This window comes from Gallus gallus, chromosome 2 (genome assembly GCF_016699485.2).
Source record: "Gallus gallus isolate bGalGal1 chromosome 2, bGalGal1.mat.broiler.GRCg7b, whole genome shotgun sequence".
NCBI classification, from domain to species: Eukaryota; Metazoa; Chordata; class Aves; order Galliformes; family Phasianidae; genus Gallus; species Gallus gallus.
The window spans coordinates 148,963,507-148,977,432 of NC_052533.1; the positions used below are offsets into that span (position 1 = coordinate 148,963,507).

Below are 13,926 nucleotides of genomic sequence, written 5' to 3' on the forward strand. Positions count from 1 at the left end.
GGAGCCTGCTGCAGTCCCCAGCCACCCTCTCAGCAAAGAACCTTTTCCTGATATCCAACCTGAACCTCCTCCAAAGGAGGAAGTCCGTGCAAAGGTGATGGAGACATAAACCCAGCCCACAGCCCTCCTTGGCAGTGCTGGGAGGAGCTCAAGCTTCATCTTCACACCCCCAAAGGTCTTCACAAATGGAAACCACACTGCCCAAAGCATTTGTCTCCAGCAATGGCAGAAACCTGCTGAGCCCATAAAAGCCAGCCCCCGCCAGGGGGCTCACCCCAGATTCAACACCTTACTTTGGATATTTCAATCCCTCTCACGTGCTTACACCCATCTCCTTTTTGATGGCTTGATGGCAGACCACAAGGTAGGATTTTAACCCTTCTTGTGAGTGCTGGGGGCTTTGCCCCTCTGTTGAGCCTTTGAAAGGTTCGACCAGCCCTCACATTCATGATAAACAGAGTGGCTTTCTTAAAAAGGCAATGGGAATGTCTGCAGGCAGACAGAGATCTGGAGAACAGCAGCCAGCTGCAGTGCAAGGTGGGAGCAGTTTGGGAGAAAGGAGGTGGTTTTAATGCATCTTCCCTTCTTAAGAGAATTCTCTTCTGCTGGCAGAAAAAAAAATGTAATTAAACGAAGAAAGAGTTTAATTTTTAAGTCTGTGCATAGATGTACAGTTACAGGGATCATATACTGTCAGATTCACTGGCTTTGCAACAGTGTGGTGCATGTAAAACCCAATGTGACAATCCAGTTAAAGACTGCAATATTTCCTAGTGTGATCTCCAGCTAGCTGACAGCTGAACGAGTCTTAGCAAAGGCTGGCAAATTCCACTGCTGTGTTAGCTTGTTTTTTACAGAACCTTGGCAGCACTGTAAGGCAGCACTGAAGTACACTGGCCTGGATGCAGGAGCATTCTGCTTTTCCTTACAGCTACACATCCATTCTTGACACCTTCTGAGTAATGACTGGTTTTCTGGAATGCTTGCATCTTTGCAGCATTCATTAAAAGAGAAGCTCAGCAATTTCAAAAGCTCACTATCCCCAGACAGTGCAGCAGGAATGAACTCTGCAGGTTCACAGAATGGCCCGGGTTGGAAAGGACCCCAAGGATCACGAAGTTCCAACCCCCCACCACACACAGGGCCACCAACCTCCACACTCAATACCAGCCCAGGCTGCCCACGGCCCCATCCAACCTGGCCTTCAACACCTCCACGGATGGACGGGGCATCCACAGCCTCTCTGGGCAGCTGTTCAGCACCTCCCCACTCTCTGAGGAAAGAACTTCCCCCTCACATCCAACCTCAACCTGCCCTCCTTCAGCTTCAAACCATTGCCCCCTGTCCTGCTCTTATCTCCCCTCTCAAAGAGTTGCCTCCCCTCCTGTTTGGAGGCTCCCTTTAGGTCCTGGAAGGCTGCAATGAGCTCACCCCGCAGCCTTCTCTTCTCCAGGCTCAACAAGCCCAGCTCCCTCAGCCTGTCTTTGTAGGGGAGGTGCTGCAGCCCTCTGAGCATCTTTGTGGCCTCCTCTGGACCCTCTCCAACAGCTCCCTGTCTTTCCACAGAGAGGTTTCAGCAGATTATTATGAAATCGTTCAGACTTCTAAAACAGCAGAGAGATATTTAATAGAAATTAACACTTTACATATGCATGCATTCCTCCTCCTCATCCCATTTATTTTTTTTAACCTATATTGTACTTTTCAGACTCTTGCATCAAAATCCTCCATCTTAACCCCAATAATGAAAACAACTCAGGAATGTTCACTGCTGGGCATTACCTTTGAAATGAAAACCCCTGGCTCATGAATCCCAAACGGGTGGCTCGAATGGTCGCTGCCTCCCACGATGCTGAGCCCCAGAGGACCTCCTGCTTTTACGAGGTGAATTTCCTGGAAGGCACAAGGAGCAGAGTCACGGAGAATGAAGAACATCCCATTAAGAATCAGGGATGCTCTGTGTGAGTGAGCACAAGACAAGTTCCCACAGGACAAGAGGGTTCCCCATTACTTCTCCATACCCCAACAACCCACCCAGCCCTCATCACCTGACCACGTTTTCAAACCAAAGACACTCAATACCATATACCTATTACCCAATTACCACCCCCTATTCCAGTGGCTCACCTCAATGGGGTACTGATCCTCCAGGCCTTTAGAGAGCTGGTTCCTCTGCAGCGAAGGCATCTCCTCTGCTGGGCTCTCCCCATGGCTGGGGGGTGGTGGTGGGGAGTGCATGCGCACCCACGGTGCGCCGGGCGCGTCTCCCTCGCTGGGCTGCTCTGCACCCTCTCTCTCTACCAGCAGGACGATGGTGGGGGAGGATGCGGTAAGCAGCGCTACGGCCTGATCATGCCTGGCTTCTGTCATGTCTACCCCATTGATCTAGAACAACCCGCAAACTCAGTGTCAGACCATCACCTGAGCATGTCTGGCATTCCAAACACACACACCCTGAGACCCGTGCTGACGCCCTGCCCCTCTCAAAGTCTGTTTCCCAAAGCGTGGTATAACTCAGAACGGTCCTTCCTGCCTTGGAAAGGGACCCAGGAGACCTCTCATCCCTGGCTGACCACAATCCTCTTTGCAGACAGCTCACTGACCCCTCTCACCTTCCCTGCACACTTCCAAGCTCAAGCAGCACCAATGATGCTCCAGAGGACGATGAAGACCAATGGTGATGCACCACCTCCTGGATGCTACAAAGCCAGCTACTGCCACTTTAGCTATTGCTAAGACTATCTGCATATTCATGACCAAGAGAATACCCTCCACTCCTTTTCGGCTCCGCATTCTGGCTTTCCTACCAGGTCACAGAAAAAGAAGCCCAAATGATTGCATTAGAGGAATGGGTCCAATGACCTTAACAAGGGAAGAAGGCAAAGCAACGATTCCCAGAAGTGATGTCATGGCACACCAATGTGCCACGCCATCAGCTGCCTCTGTACTCAGGCATTTGCCCATATCAATCACCCTCCGAGCTTGGACAGAGGCGATGGAGAGCTGAAGGGCACAATGTGACGTGCAATGGGACCTGCTGCGAGCTACTGGGCTGCTGTCTGCCCACACTGGGCAACGTTATGGCAACCATGGGAGGATGGTCCCAGTTTTAAGTCATAAAAACTGTACTACAGGTATAAAAACATTTGGAAGCACCGAGAATGAGATTCAATTAGTCAGTAGCAAGTGTCTGATGGACACAAAAGGAGAAGGAGAATTCTTTTGGACAAGAAAACATAATGCAATATGCTCTCCAATCTTGCTGTGGTATCAGTGAGAGATACAAATGCTTTCAACAAAGAGGCACTTGCAGTGCAGAGGGAAACAGCAATGCCATTTGTAGAGCACTGGAGAGACTTCATCTAAAAAACTGTGCTCTTTTGTCATTCTTCCCACTAAAGAAACAGGAATATCTAATAAAAGTTAACAAAATGGACAAAAGGTACAAAGAAAAGCTTGTAGGACAAGCAGAGGAACAGCCTTGCCGACAGAAAGAAGATATAACGCAGCCTGACTAGAAGGGATCAGGAAGGATGCGACTGTTCTCCGTGAGAATACAAGGGACATGAACTGAGAGGAGAGCTAAGCTAGAACACTGCCAGAAGGACCAAATGTGCCACGGAAGCATTAACTTTAAAAATTAAAAGGTTCTTTAAGTTCTGAAAAAACTTTCCAAAATGAACAACAAAGATGTGAAAGCAGCAGCTGCTCAGATGGTGGCTGGTCAGCCTATGAAATAATAACGTAACAGCCACAGCAGCTGGAGTTTGTAGCCTCATTCCTCACCATTTAACCCCCAGAATTATTATAACCACTCCCAGGCTCCTTCCAAAATAGCAGTTTCTGGGCAAAGTTGGCTGCATGCTGTCTGAGGAAGCTCTGCCCAGAAACTTCACCAACACCACCACTGCCCAGCCCACCTGCCCATGCCATCCACTGCCAGCTGTGCTCCTCTATGGCAGTGGGGGTTCAGACCACAGCAGGGATTTTGTCACTCCATCTGGGGCTCCCAGCAATGCTGCCTGCTCACAGAGCCAGATCCTGACTGCCCCACTAACAGACAGGTGAGACAGCTCCCAGTTGTGACACAGATGGGAAACTCTCATCCCCACAGTCTCTCCTCTTGCACTGAGACATCTGTCCCCAAAGGACACCTTTGGCACCAACTGCTGAGGACCAACAAGGAGGTGAAGATGTCAGTCTGCACATTATCACACAGGAAGAGGCTCCAGGAAGGAAGCAGAAGCACCCAGGTAATGGCTCGTCAGCACAGAAGACAAGGCAGTAAGTAGGAAAGATTAATAACATGCAGATACACAACCTAATGAAGAGCAGATAGCAGACAAGACTCAGGGCACCCACAGATGGATCATTAAGCAAACTGCTGAAAAGGTACCATTAGGGCCTGATTTTTGGGTGGTTCTGTGCAGAGCCAGGAGCTGGACTCCACGATCCTCATGGATAACGTTCCAACTAGGGATATTCCATGGATTTTATTATTTTTTCCCACCACTGATAAGAAGATGAGAGTGGTTGGACCAAATGTATACAGTGGCATTCCTCCAGGTGCCAATGGATGAGGACACAAGATGTCCTTCACTCACAGCGTGTCCCATCTAACAGCCCTTGACAGAATTTTCAGCATCAATAGCTCGTTAGGACTCTCATGCATCACTACTGCCCTCAGTCTCCCCCAGATAAGGGTTCTTCTGTTTAATCCCAGACCTATCCCCAAAAACCAGCTGCCCTTGGCCACTGCTCCCAGTCCTGAATCTCCCTCCCAGATGTGATGGTTGGGCTTGATGATCTTCATGGTCTTTTCCAACCCTGATGACTCTATGATTCTCAAACAAACTCTCCAACATTACCTCCCTGCTCCATATGCTTTCTACCCCACGTCTTCCACCACCAAGATGACTCTCAAGATGTCCATCACAAGACTCTGTCAGGGTCTGACTCATAAGAGACATGAGAACATGGAGAAGGCTGGAGAGTTAGTAATCAGTCACTGGTGAGCTTTGTGGGGTATTAACTTTGAAGAGAGATATAGGTTGGGCTCTTCAATTCATGTACTCAAAGTTCCCTGAAGAAAATAAAGGGAATTTTCCTGGCCCTTCCCTGCAGAGAAGTCCAGGATGGTACAGAGCACAGGGGAAGACCACAAAGCTGTGCTGTATTTCCTTCCTCAAGAATCACAGAATCACAGGATGGCCTGGGTTGCAAAGGACCACAATGCTCATGCAGTTCCAACCCCCCCCTGCTGTGTGCAGGGTCACCAACCAGCAGACCAGGCTGCCCAGAGCCACATCCAGCCTGGCCTTGAATGCCTGCAGGGATGGGGCATCCACAGCCTCCTTGGGCAACCTGTTCAGTGCATCACCACCCTCTGGGGGAAAAACCTCCTTGCCAAAAACTCTTTGGCAAAACAGGAATGACTAGGACGACTGTTAAGTAGGCTTCTGCCTGCTGGACCTACAGACTGCATCCCAACCAGAGCCCTCCTGCTCTCCCCATAGGGAAACACAAGCAACCTGCAGAACACATCTGGTTTATCACCATGTCCTGAAAAGCCTTCAAAAAAAAAAAAAAAAAAAAAGGGGGGGGGGCAATCACTGCTTCAGAAAAGTTGTGACAAATTGGGACTTCTGTCACTTAGACACAGTTTCGAGGTGAACAGATATTCTCAGCATCCAGGGCAGCTCCAGGGGCCTGACCTTGCTGCAGATTTGTCCTGAGATGGGGTAAAACTCCCAGAGCTGCTCATGCATTTCTTAGAATGAGCAGAAACTCTCAAGGAATAAATATCACCAAGGAGATATGAGAGGTCTCAGGATGTAACACCACCACCACATGGGTATCACATTTAACAGTGCACCCCACAGGAAGGAAAGGCAGAAGAACAGCTGCTACCAGGAGGCATGCCTGCTGGGGCTGCTGCAGTCAGACACTTGCTGGAAGGTGCAGGCATTATATCAGTGGTTTGATGTGAATGAAAATGCCCATGGATATGAATATAGGGATGGAACAGGGTTTGACTTCTGACTCCGTTCTGAAATCTCACGATTCCTTCTTGCCACAGGCAGAGCCAACAAACACCATACAACGGGCAATCATGCCCCTCAGTCATGCCTCCATGTCAGTGGACAATCAAAAGAAGAGCAAAAACAAAGTAATTTGGGCTACGGGGAGGGAACCTTCACCAGGAAGTGTAATAGTAGGACAAGGGGTAAGGGCTTTAAATGAAAAAAGGAAGATTTAGATTAGACAATTGGAAATCCTTCACTATGCGGCTGGTGAGGCACTGGAGCAGGTTGTCCAGAGAAGCGTTAGACGTGTTCAAGGCCAGGCTGGATGGTTGCATCTCTGCCCACAGCACAGGGGTTGGACCTGGATGGTCTTTAAGGTCCCTCCCAACCCAAACCACTCCATGCCTCCACGATTCTGTCTGACAACAACCAAGGCTTGGTTCTGGGAGGAGAGAGGAGCGTTAGGAAACAAGGAGAGATGTTGTACCAGTTCAGGTCTCCTGGCAGGATATGTCTGCCAGACCTGGGCCAAAGCTCCACTACAGCTTTGTGCCAGAGCAAATACAACACAGCCCCCAGCCTAGGGATAGAGCAGACAGAAGCCAGCACTGACGAGGCTGTATCAGTGTTTACCCACACCAGCTCTGTGGTAACACGTGCTCTTACCACAACAGCTGGATCAGAAACCCACCACCAGCACCAAGAGGCAGGAGCTTTCACCTGGAGGCAGCATGCGAGCTTGGGAGGAGGTCAGGAGGTTCAGCAGGCTCTCCCCGCAGGAGAGGAGCCAGTGACACATTAGGCAGAAAGACTGAGGTTAGAGGCAGCAGTGAGATCTGTATCACAGCACAAACAGGAGGGGAGTTGGGGCCAGAGGTTGAAATGAAAGCAGAGGAAGCACTCCGTGTGCCCTGCCCGGCTCCATGTTGCCCTCCCTCTCCTTCAGCCAGCTCTGACCTTTGCTGCCTTGCTCTCTGCAGGGAGCAGCGGTGCCCCTGCACATCCCTTCCCTTCGAGGAGCTTAAAAAAGGGACTCCAAAATCTAGCATTAAAGGCAGGAAAACAGCTGAGGCAGGGCAGGGAACTGTACTTGTGCCTGCTGCCCCAAGGGCAGTCAGCCCCTTCCCATTCCCTCCTGCTGATCACAAGCCACCCACACTCACCGAGATGACCCGGTCTCCTACATGCAGGATCCCATCCCGATGGGCTGCACCTCCCTCTGCGATCCGTGAGATGAAAATCCCCTGAAATGCAATCAGAAGGGTCAGATACTCCCGTGCCTCCCCAAGGCTTTGCTCCCTGACAGCAGGCGGGTCTCAGCCCACTCCTCTTTGCAGAACCCTCCCTTTCCCCTTGTTCCTCACTCCAGCAAACCCCCTTCTGCTTCCGGAGCCACCTGCAGGAAAGCCTTCGTGTGGCCAAGAGCCCAGACCATATGTCAAGAGGACAGCAGCAGGATTAAATGTCACTGGCAGGGATTGCAAGCCTCGGCCCCACCTCCTTCTGAACTTCTCTCTTTCCCTGAGTGAAGAGCAGATTCCATCTCTCAGCAGGGCAGGACAGCTCAGAGCCCCCAGGCCGTGCCCTGCTGCCTCCTGCCCAAAGCGAGGAAAAGACCCCGTGCTGCCTCCTCAAGCAGTGCCAAGATGCAGAGATTGGAGCCCCTTTCCTTCCCAAAGAGCTGGCACTGACCGTGTCACCAGCCCGGTATGGCGTGGAGCCTTTGCCACCAGCGATGCTGAAGCCCAGACCCTTCTCATTGCGCATCAAGCAGGTGGAGTATCTTTCGGTGGGTGGTGCCCCCTCGGGTCGCTCCGGGAAGCGGAGGCCACCTCTCCTCTCCCGAGGGCTGTAGTCGTCCTCGGGGCGCAGCGGAGTGACGGTGATGGCGTTCTCTGGTTCCACCATCCGCTCCCGCAGGACCGTCATGGAGACAGAGCTCCCCGACCCACGCAGCGCTTCCACTGCCACGTGGTGCTCCGCGCAGTGCAGGGACACACCGTTCACCTGGGGATGGAGAGAGCCAGGCACAACCCTGCCCTTCATGGGCACTCCTCCCACCAGCCCACGTGGATAGCTCCAGCCTTCATAGAATCGCTCAGGTTGGAAAAGGCCTCAAAGATAATTGAGTCCAACCACAACCCAACCATCCTACCCCAACTCTAACAGCCCTCCGCTCCATCATGTCCCTGAGCACCACGTACAAACAGTTGTTAAACACAGTCAGGGATGGTGACCCAACCACCTTCCCAGGCAGCCCATTCCAGTGCTTAACAACCCCTTCTGTAAAGAAGTTCTTCCTCATATCCAACCTAAACCCATGGGGTCCTCAGTCTGACTTACAGGGTCTCCAGTTTGGGATATGGGATCCCCAGTCTGGATATGGGGTCCCATGGGGTCTGTAGTCTGGGTTGTGGGGACCCCAGTCTGACTTATGGGGTCTCCGGTCTGGTTTATGGGATCCTAGGTTATGGGGTCCCACAGAATCATAGAATAGAACCATAGAATTGCTCAGGTTGGAAAAGCCCTCAAAGATAATTGAATCCAACCACAACCCAACCATCCTACCCCAACTCCAACAGCCCTCCGCTCAATCATGTCCCTGAGTACCACATCCAGATGGCTGTTAAACACAGCCAGGGATGGTGACCCAACCACCTCCCTGGGCAGCCCATTCCAGTGCTTAACAACCCTTTCTGTAAAGAAGTTCTTCCTCATATCCAACCTAAACCTCTTTTGGCACAACTTGAGGCCATTTCCCCTCATCCTGTCACTGTCACCAGTGAGACACCACTCCCCAACGTAAGCACATTTCATCATCAGGCTGGACTAGGCTCTGAGCACGCTGATATTGCTGTGGGTGCCCCTATTATTTGCAGGGGAGTTGAACCAGATGGCCTTTAAAAGTCGCTTCCAACTCATCACCATCCTATGATTCCCTACAAAGCTCTCTGCTGTCACCCTGTCCCCACTGGTACCGACGTCACCTGCTGCCCTGCAAGGAAGCTTCCCTCATGCATGTATTGCCTAAATCCATAATACAGTGGGTGAACAACTGGCTGATGGGTTGGGCTCAAAGAGCTGTAGTCAGTGGGGTTCCATCAAGCTGGTGGGGTTCTGCAGCGCTCCATCTTAGGGCTCTTTGAACTCCTCATCAACACCTTGAATTCAGGACTTGAAGGAGTGGTGGTACTGTGTGGAGCCTGGAGTTGGACTCAGTGATCCTTACAGATCTCTTCAACTACAATTCTATGGTCCCAAATCTACTTTAAATCTAATCTCTCCTACTTCAGGGCATTTAAGATCCTTTATCCCATCACAGCCTTCATTACTGAGCAATACTATCTCTACTCTAGAGGGGAAGAGAGATTCCTTGCCACTCAAAGCCAAGGAGAACAGAGTCCAAACCTGACATGCCTCAGCCATACCTGACTAGCAGATGTAACAGTATTTTAGAAAGAATAAGGGTAATGTTGTGAGGGTACATCTGATTTTGCAGGAGGCACAGATGAATGGACATCATGGGAAGGTAAATTGGAACTGACAAAGAGTCTTTTCCCAAATCTTTAACTGAAAAGGTATCTATCTGCCATGAAATCACACGGTGCCATCAGTTTAATTGTTGAAAAAGGAATACTCATTCATCTCTCAAAATCCCCAAGGGCTGACTCTCCTTTTTCTGCAGCAAAATACAATACAATGCATGCAGCACAAGGATGCAGGGTGGCACTTAAGGCCCTGAAATATAGAAGAAATCAGACTAGATCATCACATGGATACCTCTTTTTGGGCTAAAACTTCATGGAGTTATCCAAACAACCAACCTTGCAGCTGTAGAAGTAAACAAGGTAGCTTTTGAAATGCCAGAATCCACTTTTTCTCACGAAATAAATATAAAACTTCAAATTACATAACCATACAATACTTTGTCTTCTACCACAGTCAGTGCCAGGTTGAGTGGTGAAAAAGAAGGGAACATAGTCAGGTAGATGCCAGATCTCTGCTGCCCAGATATAGACTGCAGTGGTAGGAGGGCATAAGACACCACCATCAGCTCTCGCAAGCACAGCACAGTGCCCCAAATGCAGACCACTTTTCTTTTGGTCTCTATCCAATACTGTAATGACATCTATTCCCTGCGGAACACAATCAATCTTTCCTCAAGTGGATCTCAATCTCGTACGATTAATCATGCCTCAAATAATCTGGAGAGGCATTTGGCTGGCTAGAGGTTAAGATTTATATTACAAGGTTCACTTTTACCCTTTATAAGAAAGTAGAAGGGGACAGCAGATAAGAGGCTGGCTGCTCTGCCTGCTGGGCACGTGGACGCACTCATAAGCATTTCTTCCTGTCTGAGTTGCAGAACTATGGAACCCTCAGAGTTGGAAGGGACCTTTAAAGGTCATCAGGTCCAACTCCCCTGCAGTGAACACAGACATGCACAGCTCAGTCAGGTTGCCCAGGGCCTGGTCCAGCCTTGCCTTGAAAGTCTCCAGGGATGGGGCATCCACCACACCTCAGGGCAACCAGTTCAGTGCCTCACCACCCTCACTTATGCAACACTTCATTCAGGGAGGGTGAATGCAGGAACGACTTCTGTCCTTATAAAGAAGCAAAAGATTCAGGGTAATGTTAATCAAACAACCTACACTTGGAGCTAGGAGGATTTTGTCTTCTCAGCTCCTGATACTCGATATGGCCTCCAGACCAGCGAAAAGGATATAAGCATCAGCCCACACCCCTCCACTCATTAAAACTATTTATGTCCTCACAGCAGCCAGGCTCTTACCTCCAGAAGCTTGTCCCCAACACGAACCCCTGCGCGAGCTGCAGGTCCCTCCTCTGACACACGGGAAATAAAGATGCCCTGGGAAAAAAAGAAGTGTGTTAAGGAGATGGAGTCCATTCCTCAGCCCTGTAAAGCACGGAAGGAGAACACACCACCTCATCCACCTTATGGGAAAGGGGAAATCCCTTGCCAACCCCATACCCTGGATGTGGGGACGTGACATTCACATCACCCCTATCAGGAAATGGTAAGAAGGGAAAAAGATATTCCATCCCATGGCTACCCTGCAGGTGACAAAAGGGAAAAGGGAAGCGTGAATCCTTTTCCAGTACAGGGAGAACAGCACAGCTGATGCTATCACACGTGCTTAAGCCAACCCTGTACTTCTCTCCTTTAGAGTCCTGTATACAAAGACAGGTGGGAGAGAAACTGCTGTTCTCATTGCAGCTGGTGGTCAGTAGCAGGAAGGCTCTAGAAGCTGTGCCTCTGCACTCCAGTCCAGGGGTGAAACATACCGAGCAGACCCCAGGAAGCCAGAAAGTGCTTTTTGTTGGTCCTTTACACCCTTCTACTGGGCAGGCCGAGGGCTGCTCCCACATTGCTTTGTGAAATCCCACCCCAATCACAAAGCTCCTACGTATGGACGTCCAACATACAGCTACAGAGAAGCAGTCCCTGATAGTGGGTGCCTCCATAATGACACAGCCCAGAGCCTTACCTCATCATCACCCTTATAGGGGGTGGAGCCCTTGCCCCCTGCGATGCTGATGCCCAGCCCCCCCGTCTGCCGCACGATAGTCAGTGTCAGCTGGAAGCAGAATGGACATGAGTTACACATCAGCACAGGCAGGGAGAGTGCCACAAACATCTTGAAGAGCAAAGGATGACGACTTCAGAGAACATGCACAAGAGCACAGACTTTATCTGCATGCTTCCGCTCATGTATTTATGCAAGCTTGTTATCCTTGTCTCAAAGGGACCAAGGTTACAATATGGTTAAACCATTTCTCACAGCCGAGTCCTGAACTGTATCTCAAGACCAAGAGTCAGTTTGGCTGTAACGAACACACTGGAATGAGATGTCCACCATAAAGCAAACTGAACAGTGGGACAGGACTGGGTAAGGAAACAGGGATGGCGTTCTATCACAGTCCAGCTCTACCACACAGCTCCCTTTGGGGTGCATTCTGTACAGCTGCTGGGAGATGGAGGGCTATCCCAGTGAAGCATGCAGGCACAAGAATGGCACACCTAGAACACCCTGGAGGGACACCTGGCTTTACTGTGTTGATGGAAATCAATGTGTGACTCTGGAAAAGCCATCTGTCTTGTCCAGTGGCTCCTTCCTCTCCTCCCTTCTGCATGTGCAAGCTCAGAAAGGTGGCTGCACTATCCAGAAGTCTCTTCTTTCCATTTCCCACCTCCACACACTGAATTATGGCCCCCTCCAACAGCAAACATTTCCTCAAACTTTAAATGACACTGCCTACATCCAGGACACCAACACAAACTGTCCTTGTTGCCCCAGACGTGAGAAGGAAGGCAGGGAGCACGTAGTAGGAAAGCGAAAGGAATAGGACAGACAGGACACTCTGGGATCTGTCAGGGCCAAGGAGCTGGTGAGGTTAAGTGACAGAAATATACAGAGGCTTCTGGAGAGAACCCAATTTGCTGTCCTCCAGATGTCAGTTCTCTGCAAAGTCCAGAATAGAGAGTGGCTGCTGCAGAGGTGTCCAGCTTCACCATCGGGTCCACCTGGCTTGGCCAGATAACATGGCAACCAAAGAAGCAGGAAACACCTTCCTTAATGCTCTCCCTTCAAACCCTTCTTCACTTTCCACAGGGAAAAAAGCAACAGCCTGCAGGGTCTTCGCATGCTACGAAGATCAAAAACCCCAGGAAATGCACAACTAGAATGGGGTTCTTTGCCACTTCCTCGGTATGTCTGTAGTGCAAGACCCGGAGGCTGAATTAAACCCAAATACTGAAAGACGCGGATTTATTCAGTTGAGATAAAAAGGTGGTGGTCTTTAGATAGCATCCTACATCACTGACAGCACATTTTAAAGCCCGTTGTAGATCAGATACGTCCTGCTTGTGTGAAAACCTTCATTAGGTTGTAACTAAAAACATCCACCTTCCATCCTCCAGTCTCACTGGGTTGTGATAATACTCCCGAGGCTTCTACCTAATGATGCAAAAAACCTTTAGCAATTACAGAAAACTAGCTTCCCACCCATGGACTATAGACTGCTTTAGTAACACGATGGAGATGTTTCCAACTAAGACAGCTGATGGTTTCAATCAGTGACTGAATGATTTGTGTCCAAATCACCATTTCTGTCGTGGTTTTGACAAGGAACAAGGAATATGCAGCGTCACTGGTTGAAGTCACTTCCAGCTGCACAGTGTGCTGGCTACTGAAACTAACTGAAAGATTAACCACAGAACGACAGATTTCACAAATTCACTGAAACCAGACTAAAAACATGGGGAAATCTGCCAGAAAAAAACAACTGGGCTGAGGGCGAAGAACCTCCGTGCACCTCATGTCTAATAGGGTTAACTGAAAAAACAGAACTCCGAGGAGGAACCAGATGGAATCAAGTTTAAAGACACTGCCAGAACTGCAAATGGGCTTGAATGGGATATAAACGTATGTAGAAAGATGATTTTAAACTTCCAGAGCAAATGAGTCCTCCCATAAAAACACCGTAATAAGAAGAGCGTGGCCAGCAGATGGAGGGAATTGATCCTTGCCCTCTACTCTGCCCTGGTGAGGCCACACTTAGAATCCTGTGTCCACTCCTGGGCACCCCAGGTCCAAAAAGACAGGGATCTCCTAGAAGGACCCCAGCAGAGGGCCTGAGAGATGACAAAGGGCCTGGAGCATCTCCTGTATGAGGAAAGGCTGAGTAACCTGGGGCTGTTCAGCCTGCGGAGGAGAAGACTGAGAGGGGATTTATTAATGTTTATACATTCCTAAAGGGAGGTGGGAGGCAGACGGATGAGGCCAGGCCCTTCTCAGTGGTATGCAGTCATAGGACAAGGAGTAATAGCCTAAAACTTGAACATAGGAAGCTCCATACTAACACATGGAAGAGCTTA

General features: G+C 49.9%; 1 protein-coding gene across 50 annotated transcripts in view; it reads right to left on the bottom strand.

The window, feature by feature from the left end:
• SCRIB (scribble planar cell polarity protein) overlaps nt 1–13,926 on the bottom strand; it is a 104,752-nt gene that overhangs the window by 49,355 nt on the left and 41,471 nt on the right. For 48 of the 50 annotated variants that reach the window (XM_040696178.2, XM_040696222.2, XM_040696221.2 and 45 more), the window contains 6 exons: nt 11,537–11,626; nt 10,819–10,896; nt 7,719–8,033; nt 7,190–7,270; nt 2,128–2,385; nt 1,783–1,893 (listed from right to left, as the gene is read on the bottom strand). In XM_040696178.2, coding sequence (XP_040552112.1) covers nt 1,783–1,893; nt 2,128–2,385; nt 7,190–7,270; nt 7,719–8,033; nt 10,819–10,896; nt 11,537–11,626 — 933 coding nt within the window. The remainder of the gene's footprint in view (nt 1–1,782; nt 1,894–2,127; nt 2,386–7,189; nt 7,271–7,718; nt 8,034–10,818; nt 10,897–11,536; nt 11,627–13,926) is intronic. The other 2 variants (XM_040696220.2, XM_040696184.2) reach the window with 1 other exon arrangement.